Raw genomic sequence first — 27648 nt, forward strand, 5'->3', positions numbered from 1 at the left:
ATATCGAGGTGAGGGCATTCCTTATTGGGAGCACCGCTGCCATATTCTTCCAGTGCCCCAGCATTGGCCAAGAATTTTTTGTACCCCCACTTATACTTGCTCAGGTGGCGGGGGCACCAGAAGAGTGAGGGGGAAAAAAGAAGTACTCTGGGCTGGTACATTTTTGAAAGAAGAGGAGCACTAGCCTCTGGTCTAAAGTAAACAACTAGAATAACACCCCTTTTCTTGTTAGCACTGAAGAACTAACACTCTATATGGGCAACAATGCAAAAAAGGAATACCCTGTAAACAAAAAAAAAAAAAACAATGCCCTGGTACCTAAGAAATAACTAATAAAGCCAACTTCTAAAAGGGTATATTGTCCCTTTAAACATATTATCCCAAGTTCTAGAAACAACTTGACAACTAAGATATAATTACCCCTTATTGGGGCAGAACAGCCCTATTGGGTTTATTTAATGGTTAAATGATTCCCTTTTCTCTGTAATAATAAAACAGTACCTGTACTTGATCCCAACTAAGATATAATTACCCCTTATTGGGGCAGAACAATCCTATTGGGTTTATTTAATGGTTAAATGATTCCCTTTTCTCTGTAATAATAAAACAGTACCTGTACTTGATCCCAACTAAGATATAATTACCCCTTATTGGGGGCAGAACAGCCCTATTGGGTTTATTTAATGGTTAAATGATTCCCTTTTCTCTGTAATAATAAAACAGTACCTGTACTTGATCCCAACTAAGATATAATTACCCCTTATTGGGGGCAGAACAGCCCTATTGGGTTTATTGAATGGTTACTAGGAACAGGGAATTTCTTTTCTAAACACGTAATGAGACTCCAGCAAGGAGGATGATCAATATGCAGGCTAAAGTACTGATGCCAACAGGTTACTAAGGGTACAAAGATGACATTCTTTGAAAGATACTCCCCACACCACATTCACTTCTACACGAGTATAAATGCTCTCGCCACTTGATAAATATGCCCCTTGGACTCAACTGCGAGTGCAACTGAACAGACCGGTCGAGCAAGCTTGCAGGAATGACACAACTAAGAAATGCCACTGGCCACTGCTGCTATATAAATTATTTATTAGAGAAACTCCCGGTTTAAAAAAAAAAAAAAAATTACGGTTTTAAATGTAAAATAGCAGTAAAAATGTAAAAGAGCAGTAACAACACAATGAGGTCCAAAAAAGTCATTAAAGATGGGGGGATTTCTTTTATAGTGATATTATTTTGACCACAATGTGAGCATTTACAAGATGGGCGTCCATGTATTAATGGCCAGTTGAGATCTAATATGGCGGCCATTGCATACTGCAGGCCAGTCAGTCAGTTATGGTGCAAGGGGTGCTTTGTCCATACAGCTCCATAAAGTAGTTCTCCTATGCTGGGAGCTCCTAATTGTTTATAATTCTGTCCCTTTATGGGCCAGAGTAGAAGTTAACATTATTCTTACCATAGGCACTGGAATTATACATATATTTATGTAGAAATAAAAAAAACCAGGAAGACAAAAAAAAAATCCATTCACCATTATGTTTTGTTTTTAATTATGAATAGTGCAGCCCTGCTAGCAACACTGCAGTCCAAGCCTGACCCATCCGGTGTAATGAAGGCCATGTTACCAACCATGCTGCTGCAACAGTCAGTGGCAGACGTTTTGGACCAAGAACAAATTAGATTTATTTTAAAGAGCCACAGCAGTGGGCATTGGGAACTGCAGCCAAAAAACAACTATGCAATTTGTGATGAACCAACCCTCATATGTAATAAAAGGCACTAAGTTTGCCCAGGATCAGTAACCCATAGCAACCTAACAGCAGGTAGCATTTAATAGTCACCTGTTTGAACGCAAACATCTTATTGGTTGCTATAGATTACTGCTTCTGGGCAAACTTAGTGCCTTTTATTACATATGGGGTTATATATGTTATACAAGAGGCTGGATCCTTCAGTCAGTTCCACAGGGAGGAGCCATACAATCCTGTACCCATATTATTTGATATATTTTATTTTAAACATGTACAAATATAAATGTATTTTAGTCATTGCATTTTCTGCCTCCTTTTTACATAACATGCTCAAATAAGATTTAAATACCTTTTTTTTTCTCTATTAAAAAAAGAAAACCTTTCGCCATCTCAGTGTCTGTTAAAGCAAACACGGCTGCACATACTAGCAAACTGCAGCATACGGGGAAACTAAATCCATGGGTTAGATCATTACAAACTAGGAAATATTACATTCCAGGATTTTAGATTTTTTAATGCAATTTACAAGTCCCAGGACCCCCCCCCCACCCCACCTATTTTTCCTGAAAAACACATTTTCCCTGGGTCCCCAAGAAACACACAATAGTGGTTCTACATTATTGGATCACCTTCAGTGCAACCTCCCTCCTAACGTTTTCATTCTTAAAAATGGAGTGCTTTATGCCAAGCCCAACCTGCCCTAAATTCTGACCAATTCCTAGAGTTGCCACCTCACTGCTTTAATAACAGCCACATATACAATCCACATCCTGCATGGCTAGTTTGCATGCTGCAGACTGAACTGATTTATGTGCGAACTAGCCATGCAGTATGTGGATTGAATATGTGGCCGGTATTAAAGGGTTGAGGTTGCAACACTACTACTTCCTAATAGGGATGTACCGAACCCAATTTTTCGGGTTTTGCCGAACCCCCGAATCCATCCCAAGGGATTCGGCCGAATACCGAACCAAATCCTAATTAGTGAATTTTTCACTTCCATGTTCGCTCGGACATTTAACCCTTCCAAATCCTAACTGGCATATGCTAATTCATATTCGGTTCGGCCAGGACCGTGTATTCGGCCGAATCTGAACCCCGCCGAAAAAGGCAGAATACCGAACCGAATCCTGGATTTGGTGCATCCCTACTTCCTAATAAGCTACAAACCACTGGAGGGTCGGACTGCCCCATCTAAATATGGATAACTAGGAGAAATTGTACATAGGCTAGAGGCAAATGACTGCTTGGCTATGACTGCACAAACACGTGCAAAGTGCTAGAATTTCAAGTTGCTACAGTAGATCTCTAAGAACCGTCTATACCTTAACAATAACAATTCTATAACAACACAGGCCCCCAATCCCTTGTGTTTACTAGGGATGCCTTAGTACTTGCTTTGGAGTGATTCAGTAGCTGACTAATCACATGCACCAGGAAACAATATCACAATTTGTCCTCGTGGTTTTTAGAGGATCACGAGTGACTTTGGTGAACAAGGTCAAAGCTGCTTGTGCGTCTGTGCCTGGGACCTAAATGGGTGACATGGTGTGAAAACAAAAAATGCCAATCCCTAGCCATATGAACGATATCCCTCTATAAATATAAGGCAAAGGAGTGAACAGAATGGCCTTTAAAATGGACATTAACCTTTTGTTTTTATAATTCTTACAATCTGTGTCATGGAAATGATAAAAGATAGATGTATAATGAAATTCCAGGGGAAGGCTGTTCCCTAGCTTGCCAAGTTGTTTGCATGCTGTACCTTGCCCTCAACAACTATTATTGCTCTCTGTGTCACAAAATTCTTCATATCTCCTACTAGTTGTAAGGTGGCCACATACCTTACAATTACGTTCCCACCCTCCACTGACGTTTAGGGCTGAATTGTCAGATATGGAGGTAGAAACAATGGGGATTCTACCCCTATCTGACGATTCAGCCCTAAACACAGATTTTGCTCCGTCGCCTTTAACGGCGCCCAAGCAAAATCTTTTGTCCCATTCAACCAATGAGACGACCGATATCCAAGGCTTTTGCGATATCGGTCGTCTCGTCAATCCACCGTACACGCACCAAATATCGTATGAAACCTCATTTCGTACGATAGTGCGTATATGGCCAGCTTTAGTATCCAACTGATCAGACCTCAGACCAAGCGGACAGATAATGTACAAGTGGGTTAACACGGTGAGCCATGGGTGTGGCCTGTGAGCCAGTCATATCTGACACTATTGGAGGTAGATGTAACACCCTATATTTACTCCAAGACCGCACTAAGAACATACAGGGTCATTTATGAATACCCCAAGCAAAAGTGCAATAGCGCAACCCTTAGTGCTCTAATCCAAGAGTGCAGAACAGCCGTCTATACCACCTCCCATAAGGGTAGGGTCCCATTGGAGAAAAGTGGCACTCCTACTTGTCTGCCTCCCTTGAACCCACCACTGCTGAATGTAAATAGCACTCTATTTGTGGTGGAAGCCAAAAAAATGTGCACACTGCCCAGGAGGTTGTATCCTGGTATTCCCAGGATGTCAGCCACAGCTATGGTACCTACATATTAAAGGGGAAGTGCACCTAGAAATACCTTTTCTGTGTAATGTACAGTAGATACATAATCTAACTTTTTTTTTAGATTGTTTTGGGGGTTTTGTGTGTACTATAAATTATTTCCTGCCTCTCTCAAATGCAATCTTGTTGTCTGGGTCAATGTCTCCAACACCCAGAATGCAGACTGATTAGGTTAGGTTTTAATTCTTATTTGCTCCTGGTCACCATTTCAGCAACAGGGAAGGTGCCCCAGAAATATAATGCACAATGCTACTAAGAGAGCTCACACCGACTGCTGTTCTGTTGCTTTCATACCAGTAATGGAATGATGAGAGGTTGTGGGGCTCATTTTACAGACATTTTAAGATGGTTTCTGCAAGTTAATTGGGATATGCAAACAAAAATTTGTGAAAATTATAAAACTTGCACACTGTCGATGGTGTGGGCGAATTTTAAAACTTTGGCTAATTTTGGTTTGCACGAGAGCTTGAACATGCAGAAGCCACAGAAAAAAATGTCGCTGAACCAAACTGGTTAAACTGTATTCCTAAACTGGCATTAAGGGAGGAGGAATGGGGACGGGTACAAGCCAACTCTAGACCACAATGAAAACTGCAATTGGTCTTGCCAGGCCAGCACTAGTGCCATGCATTTATCTCACCATTAAGCTGATATGACGTTCATCGTTAGCCCTTCTAGCAGACTAGGGTGACAACTAAAAATAGAAAAGAACAATAAAAAGGCGACTATACTAAGTTTTAAATGATTCGTTCAATTTCAGCGTTTCCGAGGGCAGCAAATTCATGTTGATACAACAAAATGCTCATTCATTTTCACTGATGAGACAGGTTTCTACAATAGTGCAAGTTAGTATTCAATCTTCCTCATTCCTGACTCAAGCCATAGTCTTGCGAGACTCGGTAAAAAGGTGAAATGTCATCTAAACATCAGCAAAAAAAAGAGAGAGAAACCCAAAACATTAAAAAATAAAAAAAATAATAAAAAAAAAAAACGGAATCTGTCAGCTGATATAGCTCATTGTAACAGAGATGGGGCACTCCGTGCCCGGGGTTTCCAGTGATCCTTTGAGAGACCGTGACAGTTCGTTTTCTTGCAGTCTGTACATTGTTAAAACAGTTAGTGCTCAAACATCAGTTATTTGCTGTAAGTCTGCTTACGTATTTGGCTAATGGCTTTAGTTTTCACGTTTGACTTTTACTTTTTTTTTTAAAAAGGTTGGCAACTCATTCAAGGATTCGTGCAGGGTGGCGCAAAGGCTACTTCACTTTCTGCGCCCACTTAAGGTCGTCGGACCGCGGCTTTTCTCCCGTGACACCTTGGATGAAGTCTTCAAGACGTCTCCAGAATCCAATCATCTCCAGTGGGTAATTCAACCAACCTTATAGTGGGAAAACACAAAGCTCAGAATACAAAAGATAATGCTTAGAGCATGTTGATTATTAAGGGCCAGGTACAATTATATCGACTGTATGGTACAAGGCCACAAGCACAGATACACAGGTCATGCAATTCACAAGTGATTTCAAATATTGTGTACAGTAGGGGGTACATTATCCCTTATAATACATGAGTGATACTCAGAGTTCCCTGTATAATTCAGCCTGCAGCCTTGTGCCTTTATATGGGGGGCACAGAACCCCTCAGTGACTTCTAATATCCTTATCATTTACAGTAGGGGGTACATTATCCCTTATAATACATGAGTGATACTCAGAGTTCCCTGTATAATTCAGCCTGCAGCCTTGTGCCTTTATATGGGGGGCACAGAACCCCTCAGTGACTTCTAATATCCTTATCATTTACAGTAGGGGGTACATTATCCCTTATAATACATGAGTGATACTCAGAGTTCCCTGTATAACTCAGCCTGCAGCTTTGTTCCTTTATATTATCACATATTATAGTAGGGGGCTACATTGTCCCTTAAAGGAAAACTATACCCCCAGAATGAACACTTAACCAACAGATAGTTTATATTATGTTAAGTGACCTATTAAAGAATCTCGCCAAACTGGAATATATATATATCAGTAAATATTGCCCTTTTACATCATTTCCCTTGATCCACCATTTAGTGATGGGCTGTGTGCTCCCTCAGAGATCAGCTGACAGGAAATAAAGCAGCTCTAACTGTAACAGGAAATAGTGTGGGAGCAAAAGGCAGAACTCTGCCCATTCATTGGCTGATGGGGCCTAGCATGTATGTGTGCCTTGGCTTGTTTGTGTGCACTGTGACTCCTATGATCCCAGGAGGTGGCCCTTAATTCTTAAAATTGCAATTTTTTTTATTTAGGATTACCCAATAGTACATATACAGGTATAGGACCTGTTATCCAGAATGCTTGGGACCAAGGGTATTCCGGATAAGGGGTCTTTCCATAATTTGGATCTCCATACCTTAAGTCTACTAAAAAATTAATAAAACATTAATTAAACCCAATAGGATTGTTTTGCATCCAATAAGGATTATTTATATCTTAGTTGGGATCAATTACAAGGTTCTGTTTTATTTCTACATAAAAAAAGGAAATCAGTTTTAAAATTCTGAATTATTTGCTTATAATGGAGTCTATGGGAGACGGGCTTTCCGTAATTCGGAGCTTTCTGGATAACGAGTTTCCAGATAAGGGGTCCGATACCTGTACTAAAAAAGTTTTATGAAAATAGTTTATTTAGATATGGTATAGTTTTCCTTTGATATAAAAGTGATAATCAGAGTTCCCTGTATAACACAGCCTGCAGCCTTGAGTCTTTATTCTTATTTGCTTTTTATTCTACTACTGTTTTATATTTACTTTATTTGCCTATCATTGACTGTACAAATACATAGAGCAGCAAACATATTGTCTCCTAGCTACTGTAACTTTATTCCAACACCACAGACTAGATTTTCCAGTTTGGGTCTCTGGAATCTCCTATGGGAGAGTGTAAGGAGATCCACTGTTGCTTAGGTAAATTAGCCTGAGCCTTGTGCCTTTATATGGCCACAGAACCCCTCAGTGACTTCCAATATCCTTATCATTTACAGTAGGGGGTACATTATCCCTTATAATACATGAGTGATACTCAGAGTTCCCTGTATAACTCAGCCTGCAGCCTTGTGCCTTTATATGGTCACAGAACCCCTCAGTGACTTCTAATATCCTTATCATTTACAGTATGAGGTACAATATCCTCTGAGTGATGCCCAGAGTTCTCTTCTTTTTCTCCCCTTTAAGATTTTACAAGTGTTTCTGACTTACAGTCTATCTTGTCACTAAACTGATATTGTTTCTATGGCACGCCAAAAACTTCTATATCACCTCCCATACCATAAACCTATGGCAGCATAGGTATTCCCCTGTACTAAGCACAATTCAGCAGGAACAGCCCCTTAAGTTTGCTCATAGCGTGTACAGAGAGATACCATAAAACTATGGCAGCATAGGGATTCCCCTGTACTAAGCACAATTCAGCAGGAACAGCCCCCTAAGTTTGCTCATAGCCTGTACAGAGAGATACCATAAAACTATGGCAGCATAGGGATTCCCCTGTACTAAGCACAATTCAGCAGGAACAGCCCCTTAAGTTTGCTCATAGCGTGTACAGAGAGATACCATAAAACTATGGCAGCATAGGGATTCCCCTGTACTAAGCACAATTCAGCAGGAACAGCCCCCTAAGTTTGCTCATAGCCTGTACAGAGAGATACCATAAAACTATGGCAGCATAGGGATTCCCCTGTACTAAGCACACTTCAGCAGGAACAGCCTCCTAAGTTTGCTCATAGTCTGTACAGAGAGATACCATAACAATAGGGGCAGCAGGAATATCTGAGGGTTTAGTTGTGCTGTGGGGTAAAACACCATTTATTTATAATAACAGTTGCCACATTTTGCCTTCCAGTGTTCCATGCTAAATGTTTTGACTCATGGCCAAGGTAACGTGTTACATTAGCAGCTCATTAGCACAAGTAAGAGTGCATCTAATGAACGACATTGCTACTGTTCCCAGCAGCAGGCCTGCTATCGGAGAAATCATAGTCACAACTCGGGCCTGGCTGCTTTGAGAAAGTTATACAAATTGCGTAAGCTACGTATAAAGTTGCTGAAAAACGTATGCAATTTCTGCAAAATCTGCCTAGGAACTTGTGTAAATTGCCTAGAAACTCAGGTAACTTGCGTATGAAGCTAAAGACAATGCAGAGAAGCTTGGGGCAGAAAGGGGCAACCGCCACTAATAAATTCAAAAACTTTATGTAAATTCCACTGCCCCCAATGAACTAACTGACTTATTAGCACATTAACTGAATGAACTTCTTATTAATAAATTAACTGCTTATTATAGAGTATGCTGTTCATATTGTGAAATATTAACTAAATTATTTGAGCATCTTCTACATACATTTTTTTTTTACGAATGACTGGTTATCAGGCCCCTACGATAATGCAATTTATGTATCTTGTGCAAAAACTTATGTTACTTTCAAAGAACTTACATATAAACTCCACTACCCCCCCCCCCCAATTTAAGACTCATTAGCACATTATTTTTTACTATTTTTATGAACTGCTAACCCTAGTCATTGCAGCCCTGGGCCCCTAAACCTACACAGTTTATGTAACATATTCAGAAACTTACATAACTTCCATATCAAGCTATGGCAGCGCAGAGCAGGGGCAGGTAGGTGGGTAGGGTTTAAACTTAGGGCAAACTCCACTAACCCTTAATTAACGGACTGTTAATTAGTGCATTAATTAATGGCATTGAACTGCTTATGAACAGTATAGAGTAACATCAGCTGATTATATTGTGCAGAAAAGGGGTGTGGCCAAAATTTCGGTACTGGGGGGCAGCCCTGCCTAGAAGCACTGCACAAAACTGGCAATTTAGGAACACACAGCAGCACTCTTACCTGTTGTGATACAAAAGTAAGTCTCATGGGGAGACACGTGGTGGATACGGTGGTGTTTGCGGGGCAGTATGATGTGCCAGTCTTGAAGGAAGACCACCCAGACAGGAAGACCAAAATACGTGTGAGACCACTTGTGAATCTGGTTTGTAAGGGTCACAAACATGGCGAGGGCAAAGATGAAGCACTCGAGCTGGTAGGTTTTGTAAATGAGATCTGCAGCGGTGGGGAGAGAGAGAAACACATGAATCATATATATGGCTCCTAGAAAGAGTACTCAGTCCTAATCCAGCCCCAGATTGACAATAGACTTCAATAGACTTCTTCAAATGTAAGTTCTGTAAATGTTCTGCAAGAGTAATGCGGAAACTTAGTAAGAGAATCTGTGCAATGTCCCATATGTTGCCTGTAATCAGAAGGTTCTCTCTGACTTTCTGACTATTCCCATCCAATTTAATTTTAGAATTAGGTTTGCCAATAAAGCTCTGGGGGTTCCCTGGGGAGAAGCTGCTGAGAGAGTTTACCAGCAGGTGTTCTAACTGATTCCTATACCCTGCTGCTCCCATAGATAAATACTGACATTTCTTTGCCCTTAATTACGCAGGCTCAAGCCATGTACATACCTGGAGTGTAGAACAGAAATTTGTAAGCCATGCAGGCCAAGGGAATAAGCGTTGCCATGCAGTTATCACCATTGGTTTCAATGAAATCATGTCTTGTAATTGCAGTAGGATCAATGTGATGTTCTCTAAATGGTCGGATGAAGGCCTAGAAAAAGGACAAAGGATGTGAGTTCTGCTTTATTGCAAGTTCTGCTGACCTGAAGATCAGATACAGCCCCACACAGACCCAGGTCCATGTTAGAAAACAACTAGACTACTTATTCCTAGCCAGCAGGGGGCAGCGTGAGATGATTCCTCTACCGAGTCCCATAATTATCTTAGAAAGAAAAGCACAAATCTAGTTTCCTTACCTCACTGATATAATCTCCACTAAATACTGCAGATGATTTTCTGGCACAAATAAATTTATATACAGGCACAATAAACAATGGCCCTTTCCATTACTCTATTTGCTGTTATTTCTAGCCACACTATGCCATGCTATGCCACCATCACTTACCTCATCCACTAGTAAGAGCTAATCTACATTTACTTATTACTTTATTGCTTTTCCTCCAGACTACACTAACCTATTCTGAAACAGTGGCTCCCCTCCACAGCTCCACCTGAGTCTGTCCCTTCCCCAATACCTGGGGGCTGCCATATTTTGCTGTGCCCAGGCCCTTGCCATAAAAGCACTGAAAGCCAGGTCAAAGTGGTAGGGAGGATTCTGTTGCCCTTTAACAGATATGATTTACCTAAGCAACAGTGGATCTCCTTACACTCTCCCATAGGAGATTCCAGAGACCCAAACTGGAAAATCTAGTCTGTGGTGTTGGAATAAAGTTACAGTAGCTAGGAGACAATATGTTTGCTGCTCTATATATCTGTACAGTCAATGATAGGCAAATGGCGTAAATAAGAAAATAGTAGAATTAAGGCTCAAGCTTGCAGGCTGTGTTATAAAGGGAAATCTAATTATCACTCGTATATTAAGAGATAATGTACCCCCTACTGCAAATGATAAGGATATTAAAAGTCACCGGGTTGTTCTGTGACCATATTAAGCCGAGCAAGAAATATACATTATGTTATAAATCATGTTACTAAGAAGAGATTATGACTCAGGTCATCAAAAAGCAGAATTTATAAAGATATAATTTACAGATTATTAATGGCCTGTGCATATAATAAAGGTATAAGAACAAATATAACCTATAGGAAAGTGGGGCAATAGCAATACGCAAGGCTATTTGTGGCTATAAATGGCTTTTAGCAGCTCTCACGGTGCATTGACAAAACCTACTTTTCCAACAATCGGCAGATCCACGGATCCCCACGTGTCGGCTCCCCAGTGGACTAATCCAGAGGCGAAATCAGCAGTAATGATCCCTGCAACTATAGAAGAAGTATTATAAGAAAAAGGATATATTTGTATCACAGATCATTTCTGATGAATTCAAAGAACCAGGCTTTAGTGCCTATAATGGCTGCATGAAATTGTATCCCATGACTCCCACGAAATGTAATTATATACTTCTTAGAAGGCTGAAGACATTAGCACTCATTAAAGGGGAAGTTAACAATAAAATGACATCTTTGCATGATGCAGACAATGTAATTTTAAGTCACTAATGGCTGCTTTTATTATTTTACATCTCTCCACAGTGAACGTTGGAGTTGCTCTGTTAGTGACCCCAGCAATCAGAAAGCAGATAGCTAGTATGGCAAAATGTTATCATCCTATAGTATCTAGTATATAGATATCTAATCAGGCCCTGTCCTATTCGTTCATCATTCTGGAACTAAAGCAAATTTCTGGTTGCTGTGGCCAGTGAGCCTAGCAACTGGATGCTGTTATGCCACGTGCCAATTTCTAGAAATTATTAAAAAAAAAAAAAAAAAGTCCACTCAGGGTCCTCCGCAAAACTGAAATACAAGACCTACTAACCTACCTCCTCTCTTCCTTTCTTCTGTTATAATTTATTCTCTTTGCTGCTGCTATCCTCTCTCCTATCCCTTTTGTTGTGCTATATTCCCCCTTTTCCATTCCCTCAAACTGTGGCCTTACCCTCCTTGAAGGAACAGTAACACCAAAAAATGAAAGTGTATTACTATATAATATAATGCTGCCCTGCACTGGTACAACTGGTGTGTTTTCCTTAGAAATACTACTATAGTTTATATAAATAAAGCTTCTGTGTAGCCATGGAGGCAGCCATTTACAGGAGAAAAGGCACAGGTTACTTAGCAGATAACGGATAAAACCCCATTATATTCTACAGAGCTTATCTGTTATCTGCTATGTGTCTGTGCCTTTTCTCCTTTTTCCCAGCTTCAATGGCTGCCCCCGTGTTGACAGAGCAGCTCATTTATATAAACTATAGTAGCATTTCTGTTGCAAACTTACCAGTTTTACCAGTGCAGGGCAACTGTACATTATATTTTAATTACTTTAAAACACTTTCATTTTTTGGTGTTACTGTTCCTTTAATCCCCCTCTTCTCTCTCCTCCTATATTTCTCATCTGCTCTTCATTTGTCTCTCTACTAACTAATCCTCTGCCTCTCCTTTCTGCTCTTTCATATCTGTCCCAGCCCATTTTATCCTGTCTCCCCGTCATTTTCTTCCTCCCTTCCCTGCACATCGCCCACAGACATAGACCATCTATATTGCCAATCACAATAAGGTCCAATTGCTCTCTGGGCTTTAGGTCCAACAGAGTTTTTGGATAATTCAGTAAAAGTTTCTGGTGACGATAATTTGGAGCCCACACACGGTCTGAAAATCGTATAATCTGCAATTATATTGGCAGACAAGCCAGCCCACTTACATCTGGGTCAACAGGAACATGTAGTATTATGCTAGGCCTGTTTGACTCTGTATTGATGTTTACCTTTGAGGCAAAATTCCACTTTAAGAAATTCAAGTTTGGAAGGCCACTTGCCAATGGCTGGGAGGGTTCAGGGTTGCTGTGTGGCTTACCCACTATAGATAATTCTTATCACATGCTGCCTGTTACTCCAAAGCCAACAGGGTCTGTGTCAAAGCCTGCCCCTCTATCCCTTTAGCCACACAAGCAACTGCAAAGAAGAACTGCAGCTAACTGGTGCAAACAACTACTCACTGTAATTGCCATATCAGCTGGCGAATCAGGCATGTGTTACTGGCAAATACTTCCCTTTCTATAATGCTTTAATATTACATGTTTATTGCCTGCCACAGAATGGGGACAAACATATCAGGATACTCAAATTTATTGCTTTATTGGGCCTCTTCATGGCTACAGCTGTACCCTAATCACTTGCTACTGTTCAAACACTACTATCAGCGCATTGGCGATATTATCAGCCCAAGAGATAAAGCTGTGTTTACTCAGGCTGGCACTGACAGATAGGAAAGTGTGCATCACACAAACTATAGATCAGCTCTCCTCCCATAAGTACTGGGAAGCCAATAACCACAAGACCCATGCTGCTCTCCATTGGCCTCCCCTGCCATTACTGCCCGAAGTTGCACCAAGGACATCTCTATAGAGCTGCACAGACACACTGTTCAGACGACCATATTTTCTAAATAATAATTTATCTGTGCAAGGGCTCCCCAGACAATGTTGCCAGTGCTGTGATCACAACAGAACCATGGCTCCTAAACTGGAGGGGGACCCAGCCTGAAGGAGCATTCTGAGGAGAATGTCTAGACTCCTAGATAACAGACTAGATACAGGTAGCAATACAGGTATGGGACCTGTTATCCAGAATGCTCGGGACCCAGGGCTTTCCGGATAAGTGATATTTCAGTAATTTGGATTTTTAAACCTTAGGGCTCTAGCACACGGGGAGATTAGTCGCCTGTGACAAATCTCCCCTGTCATGGGCGACTAATCTCCCCGAACTACCATCCCACCAGCGAAAATGTAAGTCGCCGGTGGGATGGCACACGCTGCGCAGGAGATTTTGCCAAATCGCCAAAAATGCCTCGCGAGGCATATTGGGTGCAAGGCATAAAATGTCTGGTCATTTACAACACTATAATGAACTAAGTCTGCAGAATAAAATGTAAGGAGGGTCATTTATCGACACTGAGTAAATCTGTGCCTGGGCAGTTACCAGTGGCAAGGAAAAGAATTTCTGCTTAGACAGTTCTGCTTCCAACTGGCTGAAAAAAAGCTTAGCACTAATTGGTTGCTATGGGTGACTGCCCAAGTGCAGGTGTTGCTAAATGACCCCGCTTGTGTCCTGACAAAAAAACCTAGTCTACCACCCCATTGCATACAAATCTGCCATTGGCAGACCATGAAATGATGACAGTGCCCCTCCCCTCCTGCTTCAAATGGCTGGATGATGTCTTTTGCCCATACAGTTGTGTGCCGATGCAACACCTGTAATTACAACTGCCAAAACAGCGCCTTTTAAAAGGGAAATATTACCTATCATGTAGGTCATGTAAAATTGCTCAGTGTTCTTCTGAGCACTTTAGAAAATTATGTTATATTTTTCCTTTCAGTTGTCATGATATTAGCAATTTAACACTGCCAATATCATGTCATGAATTCATGAATTCGTAACAGGAACTCCGGCTTCCGAACCAAAATTTATTAAAGAGCCCCACACAACACAGAAACCCCTAATATACCTGTCACTGTAATCTGTTCCTTCAAAAAGTATGAAAAAAATAAAATTTTTATATGCTGAAATCCAGCTGCAAAACCGTTCTTCTCTTTCTGCATTATTATATATATGCCAAAACAACTTCTCCACAACTTACAGACAGCATGCAGGAACTACATGGCCCACAATGCATTGCAATGTTCCTTCCCTTATTGACGTCACATGTGCAGGGAATTGTGGGCTTTGCAGGATGGAGGAGGCAGGCTGAAGGCAGGCTGAGGAGTCTCAAAGTAGTCAGCCAGATCAGCAGGGGAACAGGGGGCCAGGCTTTGGGAACTGTTCCAAACCATATTATTACATCACTTTTCAAAAAGCTTAAATTGAGGAAATGAGATTATGCATTCCGATTGCAAAAGTGCTCAGAAGAGCAAAGGAAAGGTTAGTAATGAGGGACAAGCACTATATTTTTACACCTCGGTTCCCCCTAGTGATAGGTTAATTTGCCAATACAAATGACATGTGTGTCTTCCAGTTTCCGATCTACAGTTAACTCGTAGAAAACAAACACAAGGGCTGCTATCAATATCTCACAGATGGCTGATAACAGAATATGCCGATACGGAGAATCTTTGTGCCGTGCCTAATATGCTCCCTGCTTTCTGCCCTTTTCATGTAGAATCTCGCAGCTGGCAGAACGCTCATATTATTGCAAATCCAAAACATTTCTCTGATCTCTGCCTGCTCCCGTGGGAGATGCGTTAATGCAGGAGAGAGACTGCACCCCACGAGAGACTTATTCTGCCGGCCAATTAATTCACTCTGTTTGTGTGCGGATACATTACGGTTATAATTAGCAGCCGAATATTTGTTTTCTGCAGAATATGCTCCTATGAGCCGACTCAGCAACACAAGGAGAGATATTGCTTGTCCCGCTGCACACAGGCACCAGTTACAGTAATTACTCTGCCGGCGGGGCTAAGGGCAGGGTCAGACCTGGCACTGACAGCCTCACTCTATATCCCTAAACATGTATAAAGCATAACAGCTATTGTGTTATAGGAACCATCATGCAAGACATTCTGCAGTATCCTCAGCACTTATTGCTTTTGTTAATTGTGCTGCTCCTCTATTTTTTTTTTCTTAAATTTTCTAGTATACTGATGCAGAAATCAGCATTGTATACTCTGGGCATAGTATAAACATCTATAGGTTTTAAGTTATAACTAGATGTTGTATAATACTGAATAATGATGAGGCTGCCATAAAGAATAATCCCAGAAAACTGTATTTGTTCTGTAGCCCTTTAAGTGGATGGTAATACTGTTGTTGAGCCACACTTGGCTCGTTTGTTGCTAATCTCGGCATACTTCAAGACATTAGCAACACAAACCCTTCTGTTTGGTGTTCCGCAGAGTGACATGTGGCCAAACAGGGAGATTTATGTGCACTACTAGGCCAGTATTTTTTGCATAGGGCTATTATAAGTGTTGCCAAGAGTCTCAAGGGAGCAGAACAAAACAGACTGTGATGGGGGACAAAGCATTGTAGGGTTGGCAGGCGCCTACATATCTACTCATAGGAGAGCAGTTTGCTTGTTCTGGCCGAACTGATCTGTGTATCTGAGCACAGCTGTCTTTAGGGTAAGGCCCGCCGAGGTCAGCCTGCATATAAGGTCAACCTGACAATCCGCCCGTACAAGTAAAAATCCTTCTTAATTGTTCCTGTACCCGGAAGCCGATATCCGCCAACTAACACAAGACTTGTTGTTTTGTCTTTTGTTTTGTTGTTGGATATTGGTTAAGGTGCCTGCACCCGGGCGGATTCATTGCTCCCAGGCACAATTAGAAGATTGTCAGCCTGCGCTTATGTGCTGGCTAAAAACACCTCTTGGGGCCTTACCATTAGGGGGCACAAACTGGGGTGCTGTGGACCCCACGCATAAAGAGGCCCTGCTGAATAAAGAGTATAGTAGCGCAAGATGGAGACATTAATAATGTGTTGCCAAACTGGTAGCTTCCGGGTGATGGGAGTTGTGGTGCAACCACGCTCAGAGGGCCACAGGTTAAACATTCTCAGTTTATATAAATAACTTTATAGTTTATATAAATAACTGGTTCAGGGCGGTGTATGTGAGCACACACCAGGGAATAGTCACAGAATGCACTGTTAATGTTTTCCCTTTATATTTGTCATATTTCATAAAGGATATCCTGTTTCTGTTGCTGGGTTTTCCCTTTCCTTTTTAATATTCCTTATCTTCTCCCAAGCCCACCAGACTAAGATTTAAAATAGGCCCTAGCATGTCAGGTATCCAGGCCTGGACTGGAAATCTGTGAATTCTGGCAAATGCCAGAGGGGCTGCTGTAAGATGCCACAGACAGTCACTATTTATTGGGCCTGTGGGGGATGATTGGGCCTCTGTGTACTTGAAATGCCAAGGACTATTTTGAATCCCAGTCTGGGCCTGATGCAGACCCTACAGACACTACTCTGCCCAAAAGGTTCTGTAGGGCAATAGCCATACATTATGGGCAAATAATGCTGCAGACTTAGTGGTCAGAGTGATGAGAAAGAAACAGCAGTATCCCTGTAAGGAGGCCTAGGCTTGGAATCTGCGCATAACCCTCCCCATGTGTATCTGGTAACACCTGTAGGTAAGACTATCCATATATTCAGCAGACCTTAAAGTCGTAGGCACAGATCACGTAGACTGATACATTACAGCTGGGATCTTAAAGGTGTGGCTCTCTACTAGCTGTTAAACTACAACTCCCAGCAGTTCCTAAAAGCTTATGAGTTAGTGGGAGATGTACTTTAAATGGATAAATGGAAATTGTCACAAGGTGAGTAATTGCATGAGAAAAGAACAAAAATGCCCAATAAGCATTTACTCGTAACGTTCCCTTACTCTGCACTTTCACATGTCCGCGTTCTAAACAGCATAATGTCTTTACAGCTTTCTGGGGATTCCAGTTATAAATGCAAAAGGCATATCAGCAAACACCCCCAACTCGTCAGCTACTGCCTCCCATTTATGTCAATGGAAACATTTCTACTAGCAGACTGACACTGCCCTAAAGCTCCACTGATAACAATGCATCTGAAAATGAACGTGTCAGAGCAGGTAAACATTATGGGAACATAAAACAGGATTTCTGCTGCAAAGAAAATGTTCTTTTGCATGACCCTGAACATAAATTATATGAAGCACAAATTACTGCTATTTTTGGTATCATTAGTTCTTTACATGGAGTTGTAACGAGTTTTAACTCCAATCTGGAATACCAAAGATTGTCATTTTATTTACACTGATGCATAATAACTTGTCACTTTTTACTTTTTTACTTGCATGCAACTTACAAGTCCTGCTGCAGAACTAGAATGATGCACACGTGGAAAATGCATTATATGCATTGTGCATGGATTTTGATGCTTACTGAAGCCTGGCTGAAGGATAACATTTGACCATAAGGCTAAGGCCACATAGGGCCGAGTCTCGACCTGCGGAAAAAATGCTAGCCAAGAATCAGCCCCTCTGCTGGCATCAGCCTCTACCTTGCCTGCACCCAGAAGCATTGTGTCCGCCCGAGTGCAAGCACACGTGGCAAATATCCACTTGAAATGTGAACTCTTGCGTTATTTAGGCCTTAAAGCAAAACAATCTCAGTACTTACAGATGCTAACAAAGATGCTGGCTGTGTGCTCGAAGCTGAAATATCGTATGAGGCAGACAAAGTTGAAGGAGAGCAGAATGAAGCACAGAATCACGCAGATCCATTCTTGAAAGCGCTTTCCTGTGAAAAGTCAGACAACAAATGATTTATTGCAGGGAACTCTGAGTATCACTCATGTATTATAAGGGATAATGTACCCCCTACTGTAAATGATAAGGATATTAGCAGTCACTGAGGGGTTCTGTGACCATATAAAGGCACAAGGCTGCAGGCTGAGTTATACAGGGAACTCTGAGTATCACTCATGTATTATAAGGGATAATGTACCCCCTACTGTAAATGATAAGGATATTAGCAGTCACTGAGGGGTTCTGTGACCATATAAAGGCACAAGGCTGCAGGCTGAGTTATACAGGGAACTCTGAGTATCACTCATGTATTATAAGGGATAATGTACCCCCTACTGTAAATGATAAGGATATTAGCAGTCACTGAGGGGTTCTGTGCCCATATAAAGGCACAAGGCTGCAGGCTGAGTTATACAGGGAACTCTGAGTATCACTCATGTATTATAAGGGATAATGTACCCCCTAATGTAAATTATACAGGATATTAGATATCACTGATATGATTGTCACTTTATGTGTTTTTTTTCTCCTTTCTGCTTGATACATCAAATAAGGCAGTGACAAGAAATCCAGAGCCCATTACTCTGTCAGACCTGTGAGCTGTCTGATGTCTCATTACTGCACTCTAAACCAAGTCATGCACTGAGGTAAGTAATCCAATAACTAGGGTAAGGGAGCAGGAATATAATCCTGCCCTTCCTTTGTTGGGTATAGCCCTACTCATATTGCTATGTCCATGGCCCCCACTATTACACCAGGGACCCCTTCACAGCTATCCCAAACTACTCTATACCTGCCATATCTAAGCATCAGTCCCTTCCCAGAGGCTATTATCCCCACTGCTACTATAGGCACCATCTCTCCCTACTATACCTGCTATCCCACAGCCCCAGTCCCTTCCCATAGGCTCTTATCCCCCCACTGCTACTATAGGCACCATCTCTCCCTACTATACCTGCTATCCCACAGCCCCAGTCCCTTCCCAGAGGCTATTATCCCCCCACTGCTACTATAGGCACCATCTCTCCCTACTATACCTGCTATCCCACAGCCCCAGTCCCTTCCCAGAGGCTATTATCCCCCCACTGCTACTATAGGCACCATCTCTCCCTGCTACTATACCTGCTATCCCACAGCCCCAGTCCCTTCCCAGAGGCTATTATCCCCCCACTGCTACTATAGGCACCATCTCTCCCTACTACTATACCTGCTATCCCACAGCCCCAGTCCCTTCCCAGAGGCTATTATCCTACTGCTACTATAGGCACCATCTCTCCCTACTATACCTGCTATCCCACAGCCACAGTCCCTTCCCAGAGGCTATTATCCCCCACTGCTACTATAGGCACTAGCTCTCCCTACTATACCTGCTATCCCACAGCCCCAGTCCCTTCCCAGAGGCTATTTTCCCCCCACTGCTACTATAGGCACCATCTCTCCCTACTATACCTGCTATCCCACAGCCCCAGTCCCCTCCCAGAGGCTATTATCCCCCCACTGCTACTATAGGCACTATCTCTCCCTACTATACCTGCTATTTCAAATTTACAGAATAAAATCAAAATGAAGCCCTCATGTGAATGTTAATATGGTGATGAATCAGAGAGATCCTGCTTTTTAAAGAAAAACCAATAAATTATTATACATTGCCTTATGGAACACTGCAGGTTTAATGTTGTAACAATAATAACTAAAGTTCCAAGAAGTTACAGGACAGAGGATTGAGTGAGTTCCCCTTTCTATAATTAAGCAATAATCCTTGTGCTGGGTGAGAGATGCTCCGGCACCACCAGCTTATTGGCGGCTAATCTGATCTCTATCAATAAGCTTACTCTCTATAAGCAGTGCAGCAGAGTGGCCCCTGGTCTGCATGTGAGTGCGGGTGGGAGTACCAGGGAGTACAAGGAGGAGGGAGTGTGTGAGGCACTAATGCAGACGGGGTGGGGGCAATGTACAGCAGCGACACAGTGCACCACTTCCTGCCTTTAATTTCAACTCAAGTTTCTCAGCTGCAACAGCCACTTTCTATATTATTTATAATGCAATTGTTCTACAGAGACTCCAAGCCAGGGCATCAGCAGCCTGGGGCTCCCCAGCTGTTACACATCTACAACTGCCAGCTGGAAGTTCCACAGGCCGAGGGGGTGACTGTTCCAGGCAAGAAAAAGATGCACTTGTCTAAAAAAAAAAAAAAAAAAAAAAATCACCTATTATATATTATTAGTAATATCTGGTTGCTAGGGTCTGTGACCCCTGTAAACACAACATAGATTAATTATAAGATTATATTATTATTACTACTACGATTAATTATTATTATTGTTGTTCAGTCCCATACCTATTAATTTTTCATTCCATACTTTCCAACATAGCAGAAAACAAAATCAAATCAATATCTCAATGCTCAGCCACAAATCTGTATTGTATTGTTGCCTTTGCAACCGATTGGAAAAACAACATACTATAAAGCATAAGTAATGTAAATAATTGTTCAACATCCCTTTCAATCTTTTTTACCTGCTATACCATCTGATTCATATTTAATTTAATGAGTTGCGTCACTGTCACTGGAATGTTATCCAACCACTTCTATCTGGTGACTGTGCAACCACAATGGTTTTACCATCTCAAAGGCCATTTTGGGGCCTACAGATACCTACCAAAATAAAGGGAACAGGGGGTTTACTGTCTTAATGCCCTGGGGCATTTCTTGCTCACTCTGCACGGAACAACAATGCCCAGGCATGGCTCAGAATATGCACCACACAGTTGTTCCAGCTAGTAATGCCTTTCCCTCAGATTTCTCCCACCCTGAGCAGAATGTAAAAACATGCTAATAACCCAAACATAAAAAATACAGTTAAACCTGAAGGTAGAACTGGGAAATTTTATGTAACTACTTTAGTAACTACTTGTAATGGGGATCAGATGGGATTTGTGCCACTGTGACAGAATGCTCTGTTATACAGATAGCTAGAATCTCAGTCATAAAGCAGGGCAGGACTGCTGCTTACAATGGGTATCAGATAGGATCTGTGCCACTGTGACAGAATGCTCTGTTATACAGATAGCTAGAATCTCAGTCATAAAGCAGGGCAGGACTGCTGCTTACAATGGGTATCAGATAGGATCTGTGCCACTGTGACAGAATGCTCTGTTATACAGATAGCTAGAATCTCAGCCATAAAGCAGGGCAGGACTGCTGCTTACAATGGGGATCAGATAGGATCTGTGTCACTGTGACAGAATGCTCTGTTATACAGATAGCTAGAATCTCAGCCATAAAGCAGGGCAGGACTGCTGCTTACAATCGGTATCAGATGGGATCTGTGCCACTGTGACAGAATGCTCTGTTATACAGATAGCTAGAATCTCAGCCATAAAGCAGGGCAGGACTGCTGCTTACAATGGGGATCAGATAGGATCTGTGCCACTGTGACAGAATGCTCTGTTATACAGATAGCTAAAATCTCAGCCATAAAGCAGGGCAGGACTGCTGCTTACAATGGATATCAGATAGGATCTGTGCCACTGTGACAGAATGCTCTGTTATACAGATAGCTAGAATCTCAGCCATAAAGCAGGGCAGGACTGCTGCTTACAATGGGTATCAGATAGGATCTGTGCCACTGTGACAGAATGCTCTGTTATACAGATAGCTAGAATCTCAGCCGTAAAGCAGGGCAGGACTGCTGCTTACAATCGGTATCAGATGGGATCTGTGCCACTGTGACAGAATGCTCTGTTATACAGATAGCTAGAATCTCAGCCGTAAAGCAGGGCAGGACTGCTGCTTACAATGGGGATCAGATAGGATCTGTGCCACTGTGACAGAATGCTCTGTTATAAGGAATCTCAGCCATAAAGCATGAAAACACTGATAAGAACAAAAGTCACTGCAACTATTTCTGAAATGTTCTGCTACACACCCACTAATAATCCCCATAAAGGGATTTTTTTTCACGTGGTGCAAGAACATGTTATGATAATGGAAAAGAGAAACTAGGAAAAAACCTACCAAAACCTCTATATATCCAGAGCGTTTCAGGCTTTTCCCATGTGACATGTGGGTTAATGTTAGCATTTAATCTAAAAAGCTATTCTAAAAGCAAGAAAAAGCCCCTGCTCTCACAGCCATTCTAGTAAGACTATTGTCTGCTTTTTGGTAACAAGGGCTGCTGGAGCACAAAGTAATGTTGTATTGGCTGGTGACTAAAAAATAGCACGGGGGGGGGGGTTGGGGGGGAGCTGCTGGTTAGTGGGTTAATTAAGCAGTAAATTAGGATAATGATCAGCTTTCTCTCCATTGACCCCACTTACTTGAGGGAACTCAAAGTATTACTCGTGTATTATAAGGGATAATGTACTCCCTACTGTAAATGATAAGGATATTAGCAGTCACTGAGGGGTTCTGTGCCCATATAAAGGCACAAGGCTGCAGGCTGAGTTATACAGGGAACTCTGAGTATCACTCATGTATTATAAGGGATAATGTACCCCCTACTGTAAATAATAAGGATATTAGCAGTCACTGAGGGGTTCTGTGCCCATATAAAGGCACAAGGCTGCAGGCTGAGTTATACAGGGAACTCTGAGTATCACTCATGTATTATAAGGGATAATGTACCCCCTACTGTAAATGATAAGGATATTAGCAGTCACTGAGGGGTTCTGTGACCATATAAAGGCACAAGGCTGCAGGCTGAGTTATACAGGGAACTCTGAGTATCACTCATGTATTATAAGGGATAATGTACCCCCTACTGTAAATGATAAGGATATTAGCAGTCACTGAGGGGTTCTGTGACCATATAAAGGCACAAGGCTGCAGGCTGAGTTATCAAAAAATAAAAAAGAAAGGAAGAGTTAACCCTGCACCTGCCAACCTATGGGTATGTCACTTCAACTGCCAATAGAAATATATTAAGCATGCTGGTCACTCTAAAAGTAACAAATAATCTCACAAGGAATTCTCTGTTCCTCTACTTTAAAGGTCCTTTGCAGGATTATTCGTTTGTGCAGGCTGAGTTATACTGGGAACTCTGAGTTTTGCTCATGTAGTTTAAGGGATAATATACCCCCTACTGTAAATTATTAGGATATCAGAAGTCTCTGAGGGAGTCCTGTGAGCACAGAAAGGCAAAGGTCATAGACATCAATGAAGGCTTCTTAATTAATAACAATTTAATAAGGGGGCATTATTTTGTTTGAATGAACCATGGCACTGCTGCAGTCACTAAAGATATATATTAAGGATATACATGTTAATTATGATAGTGATTGATGCCATACTGCACATAGCTGGGAGCTGAATGAACACCATATAATAAAAGCACACCTCTTGCAGTTGTCACTAAGCAACATGCAGATTTATGCTGTAAACCAACCAGTCCAACGAGTCAAAATTCCATTTCCACACAAGGAAAACCTAGCATGAATAGAAGTAATGAAGGGGAATGTGCAGCACAGGTATGCCTCGCTGGGGATAAAACACCTTGAACAGAGGGCACAGATTTTTTTTTTCCCAAGCAGCCAATCAGTAGACAGAGCTGTCAGATGTTTCCAACACAGAGCTCTGTGATTTGGTCAGGCCCAAAGCACTCAATTTTGTACAGGCCCACTTAAAGGGGAACTTACGCAAGCTGCTTACGTGTGATAATACAAACTCACTCAAGATATCAACTTATAGAAAAAGAAACAGGGTTTACTCAGTTGCTGAAATGCTTTTGGCATGGTCTGCAAATCTAGTACAGCTGCCGGAGACCCAAAGGTCTGTGTACAGTGCACCCAACCCTACTGTGCTATGTGCCATATCCACTCCGGGAATTTAGTGCGTGAAAGTAAGAGCCAAGAAGTTAGTACAGAGAAGGGGTAATAAAAAAAAAAAATAAATCATGTGTCTGGGAACTGTAGAAGAAGTTGATCTAAAAATCAATTTTTCATATAAAAAAAGCAATATTCTTTCCATGTGACGTGATAGTTTAATCGGACTGTGCCTTTAATAGGGTTACTGTGAGTCATAGCGAGGGTGTGTGTGACAGAAACATCTAACCAATCTGGGCAGTCATCCCTTCTATAGACTGCATTTGGTACGTGACTAATGCACTGTAGTCAGCCAGCGAATATACAGTGGTCATTCCTTTTAAAGGGGAAATACACCCACAGTGGGGTTTTATTTGTATTTTTGAGTAATGAAAGAAAATGTAATTCCAAGACTCTTTACAACTTTGCAAATGCAATTGCCATGTAAAGTTGGCTTCTGATGATACAACGGCCCGGAAGCACCGACATTTGCTATGTTGCTTCAAGTGTCAAAACCAAGACAGAAGCGATCAGCGTGTACAAGACTACAAGTCGTAAGCACAGAGAGGAATATCATACAGCAGAACTCACAAAGGCAGAAAACAAGAACATTTGGAGTTTCTTTACTTTAGCACCAAGCACCTGCCCCAATACAAAACTATGTGCCCAAGAATAAGACACTTGGCACAAGAATAAAACACTGCTCTATAGCAGCCCACTAATAATCTAATGTATCACTGGCATATATACCAATATACAGAGCTGCTGGCATGGGCAGTGCATGACGAAGAGGTACCAATGTATAAACAGATGGGAAAAGTAGAGAAAGTAGTGTGCCAGCTCATTGGAACTGGAGAGTAAAAAGAGCTTAACTTTCAGTCTTTGCATTAAATGGGTTTTTAGTGCCAGCTGTGCCAGTCCTACATAGGGACAAGATATGATACTGGCAGCTCTTGTTGCCTAGCAGCTGCCAGGGATGGCACAGGCAGCACTCCTGGGCTGATTCCATTCATACAGAGTGCCAGTCTGTTTCAGGCACATAACAGGGTTGGTGTGGCACCATTGCTGGTCTGAAGATGCCATGGCAGTATAGTGCTTTGGCAGCAATGTTGCCTGGGCACAGAATCAGGTAATATGTACCAGGCATTTCCAAGTTGGGCATATGGCAGGAATAAGGATGGCAGTACTGCTGTCCCTGGCACACCCTAAAGCCAAAGTACCAGTCTCAGCCATTCCCAATGAGAATGCTGCCAGGGATGAGGGTGACAGCCTGACCGGCCTGGGTACTGGATACACTGTGCCAGTCTCTGCCATTCCCAATGAGAATGCTGCCAGGGATGAGGGTGACAGCCTGACCAGCCTGGGTACTGGATACACTGTGCCAGTCTCTGCCATTCCCAATGAGAATGCTGCCAGGGATGAGGGTGACAGCCTGACCGGCCTGGGCACTGGATACCCTGTGCCAGTCTCTGCCATTCCCAATGAGAATGCTGCCAGGGATGAGGGTGACAGCCTGACCGGCCTGGGTACTGGATACACTGTGCCAGTCTCTGCCATTCCCAATGTGAATGCTGCCAGGGATGAGAGTGACAGCCTGACCGGCCTGGGTACTGGATACACTGTGCCAGTCTCTGCCATTCCCAATGAGAATGCTGCCAGGGATGAGGGTGCCAGCCTGACCGGCCTGGGTACTGGATACACTGTGCCAGTCTCTGCCATTCCCAATGAGAATGCTGCCAGGGATGAGGGTGCCAGCCTGACCGGCCTGGGTACTGGATACACTGTGCCAGTCTCTGCCATTCCCAATGAGAATGCTGCCAGGGATGAGGGTGACAGCCTGACCGGCCTTGGCAGTCCATGGATACACTGTGCCAGTCTCTGCCATTCCTAAGGGGGTACAGCACTGCTGCCTGGGCATGGCATAGGCACATCATTTATTAAGACTACTCGCTCTAGCATCTCCTCACGGTATGCTGGGATATGGAGTCTCATATCTGCAGCTGCTGCCCATGCCTGCTGGATAGAAACCAGTCATGCCCAGCCTTTCCGACCAAGCGGAGTCGCCCGATCCCAGCTCTTACCTGAAGAGTAAAGTTCCGCCAACTCTCTGGCCCCTGCGTGCTGGGGGCCCCACCTCGGGCTGCCCTCCTTACAAGGGTCGGTCTTCCCCTCCCCGCACCGTTCGACGCTCACACCTTCCTCGGCCATCGGGCAGAGCCGGCTCTCACTCTCGGCTCCTCCGTGCGCCTTCCTCGCCATGTTCCCCCCCACCAGCCAATCCCACAGCACGGTGTCGCCTGTTCAGCCGTTGATTGGGAGGAGCGGGATGAGGGGCGGGAATAGGAAACCAATAGTGGCTGAGAAGCTTTGGACCTCGACCAATCATCTGTCCCGCACGCAAGACATCTCAGTGACAGCGGACCAATAGGGTGGCAGCAATGGGATGAGACTGGGTGGTGGCGCAGAGTGCTGGTCAGTGGGCGGCTGCCAGTGTTAGAGAAGGGTGGGTGCTGGTATTCTGAGGTGATTGTGAGGCAGAGGCCCTGCCTTTCTCTCAGTTTGTGCAAAGGCACTTGTATATATGCGGTGGTATACCCGAAAATGACATTCTTATGAAATTGAGCCGCTAAAGTTGATATGGAGCAAGGGTAGTGTCTGGACCCCATTGCCCTTTAGTGGTGTCCTCCTCCCGTCGGTATCCCACTGCAGCAAATAGTGAGGTAAACTATGGAGCGTATGGAGATAATTGTGTGTAACCGAGGAAAATGTCTCCTTCCCAAAATTCATGGAGACACGAAATGATTTGTTGTGGGGCCCAGTGCCTTCGGGTTATGCCAGTGACTAGCATTCCTGCTGTGAGTGTCACTATCTCTCCCAGGCAGGGTATAATTGCTGCAATAAATCCCTTATCAGTCAGTGCTACTATATAAACACAAGGCCTGGTACTGGCTGCAGCGCCTGCGGGACTAGAGACTCAGCCCTGAGGCACACACAGTGTTAATGCTCCAGTGCAGCCCTGAGGCACACACGGTGTTAATGCTCCGGTGCAGCCCTGAGGCACAGACGGTGTTAATGCTCCAGTGCAGCCCTGTGGCACACACGGTGTTAATGCTCCGGTGCAGCCCTGAGGCACACACGGTGTTAATGCTCCAGTGCAGCCCTGTGGCACACACGGTGTTAATGCTCCAGTGCAGCCCTGAGGCACACACTGTGTTAATGCTCCGGTGCAGCCCTGAGGCACACACTGTGTTAATGCTCCGGTGCAGCCCTGTGGCACACACTGTGTTAATGCTCCGGTGCAGCCCTGTGGCACACACTGTGTTAATGCTCCGGTGCAGCCCTGTGGCACACACGGTGTTAATGCTCCGGTGCAGCCCTGAGGCACACACGGTGTTAATGCTCCGGTGCAGCCCTGAGGCACACACGGTGTTAATGCTCCGGTGCAGCCCTGAGGCACACACGGTGTTAATGCTCCAGTGCAGCCCTGTGGCACACACGGTGTTAATGCTCCAGTGCAGCCCTGAGGCACACACGGTGTTAATGCTCCGGTGCAGCCCTGAGGCACACACGGTGTTAATGCTCCGGTGCAGCCCTGAGGCACACA

General features: G+C 43.1%; 1 protein-coding gene across 1 annotated transcript; it reads right to left on the reverse strand.

The window, feature by feature from the left end:
• Positions 1-2000: 2000 nt before the first annotated feature.
• Positions 2001-26323, reverse strand: tmem189 (transmembrane protein 189). Its single transcript, NM_001205105.2, is given in 7 exon segments — positions 2001-3997; positions 4032-5715; positions 9232-9444; positions 9852-9996; positions 11137-11228; positions 18115-18234; positions 26126-26323. Coding segments are annotated over 6 exon segments (870 nt in total). The 5' UTR covers positions 26304-26323; the 3' UTR covers positions 2001-3997; positions 4032-5593.
• Positions 26324-27648: the final 1325 nt, after the last annotated feature.

Source organism: Xenopus tropicalis, chromosome 10 (genome assembly GCF_000004195.4).
Source record: "Xenopus tropicalis strain Nigerian chromosome 10, UCB_Xtro_10.0, whole genome shotgun sequence".
Classification (NCBI taxonomy): Eukaryota; Metazoa; Chordata; class Amphibia; order Anura; family Pipidae; genus Xenopus; species Xenopus tropicalis.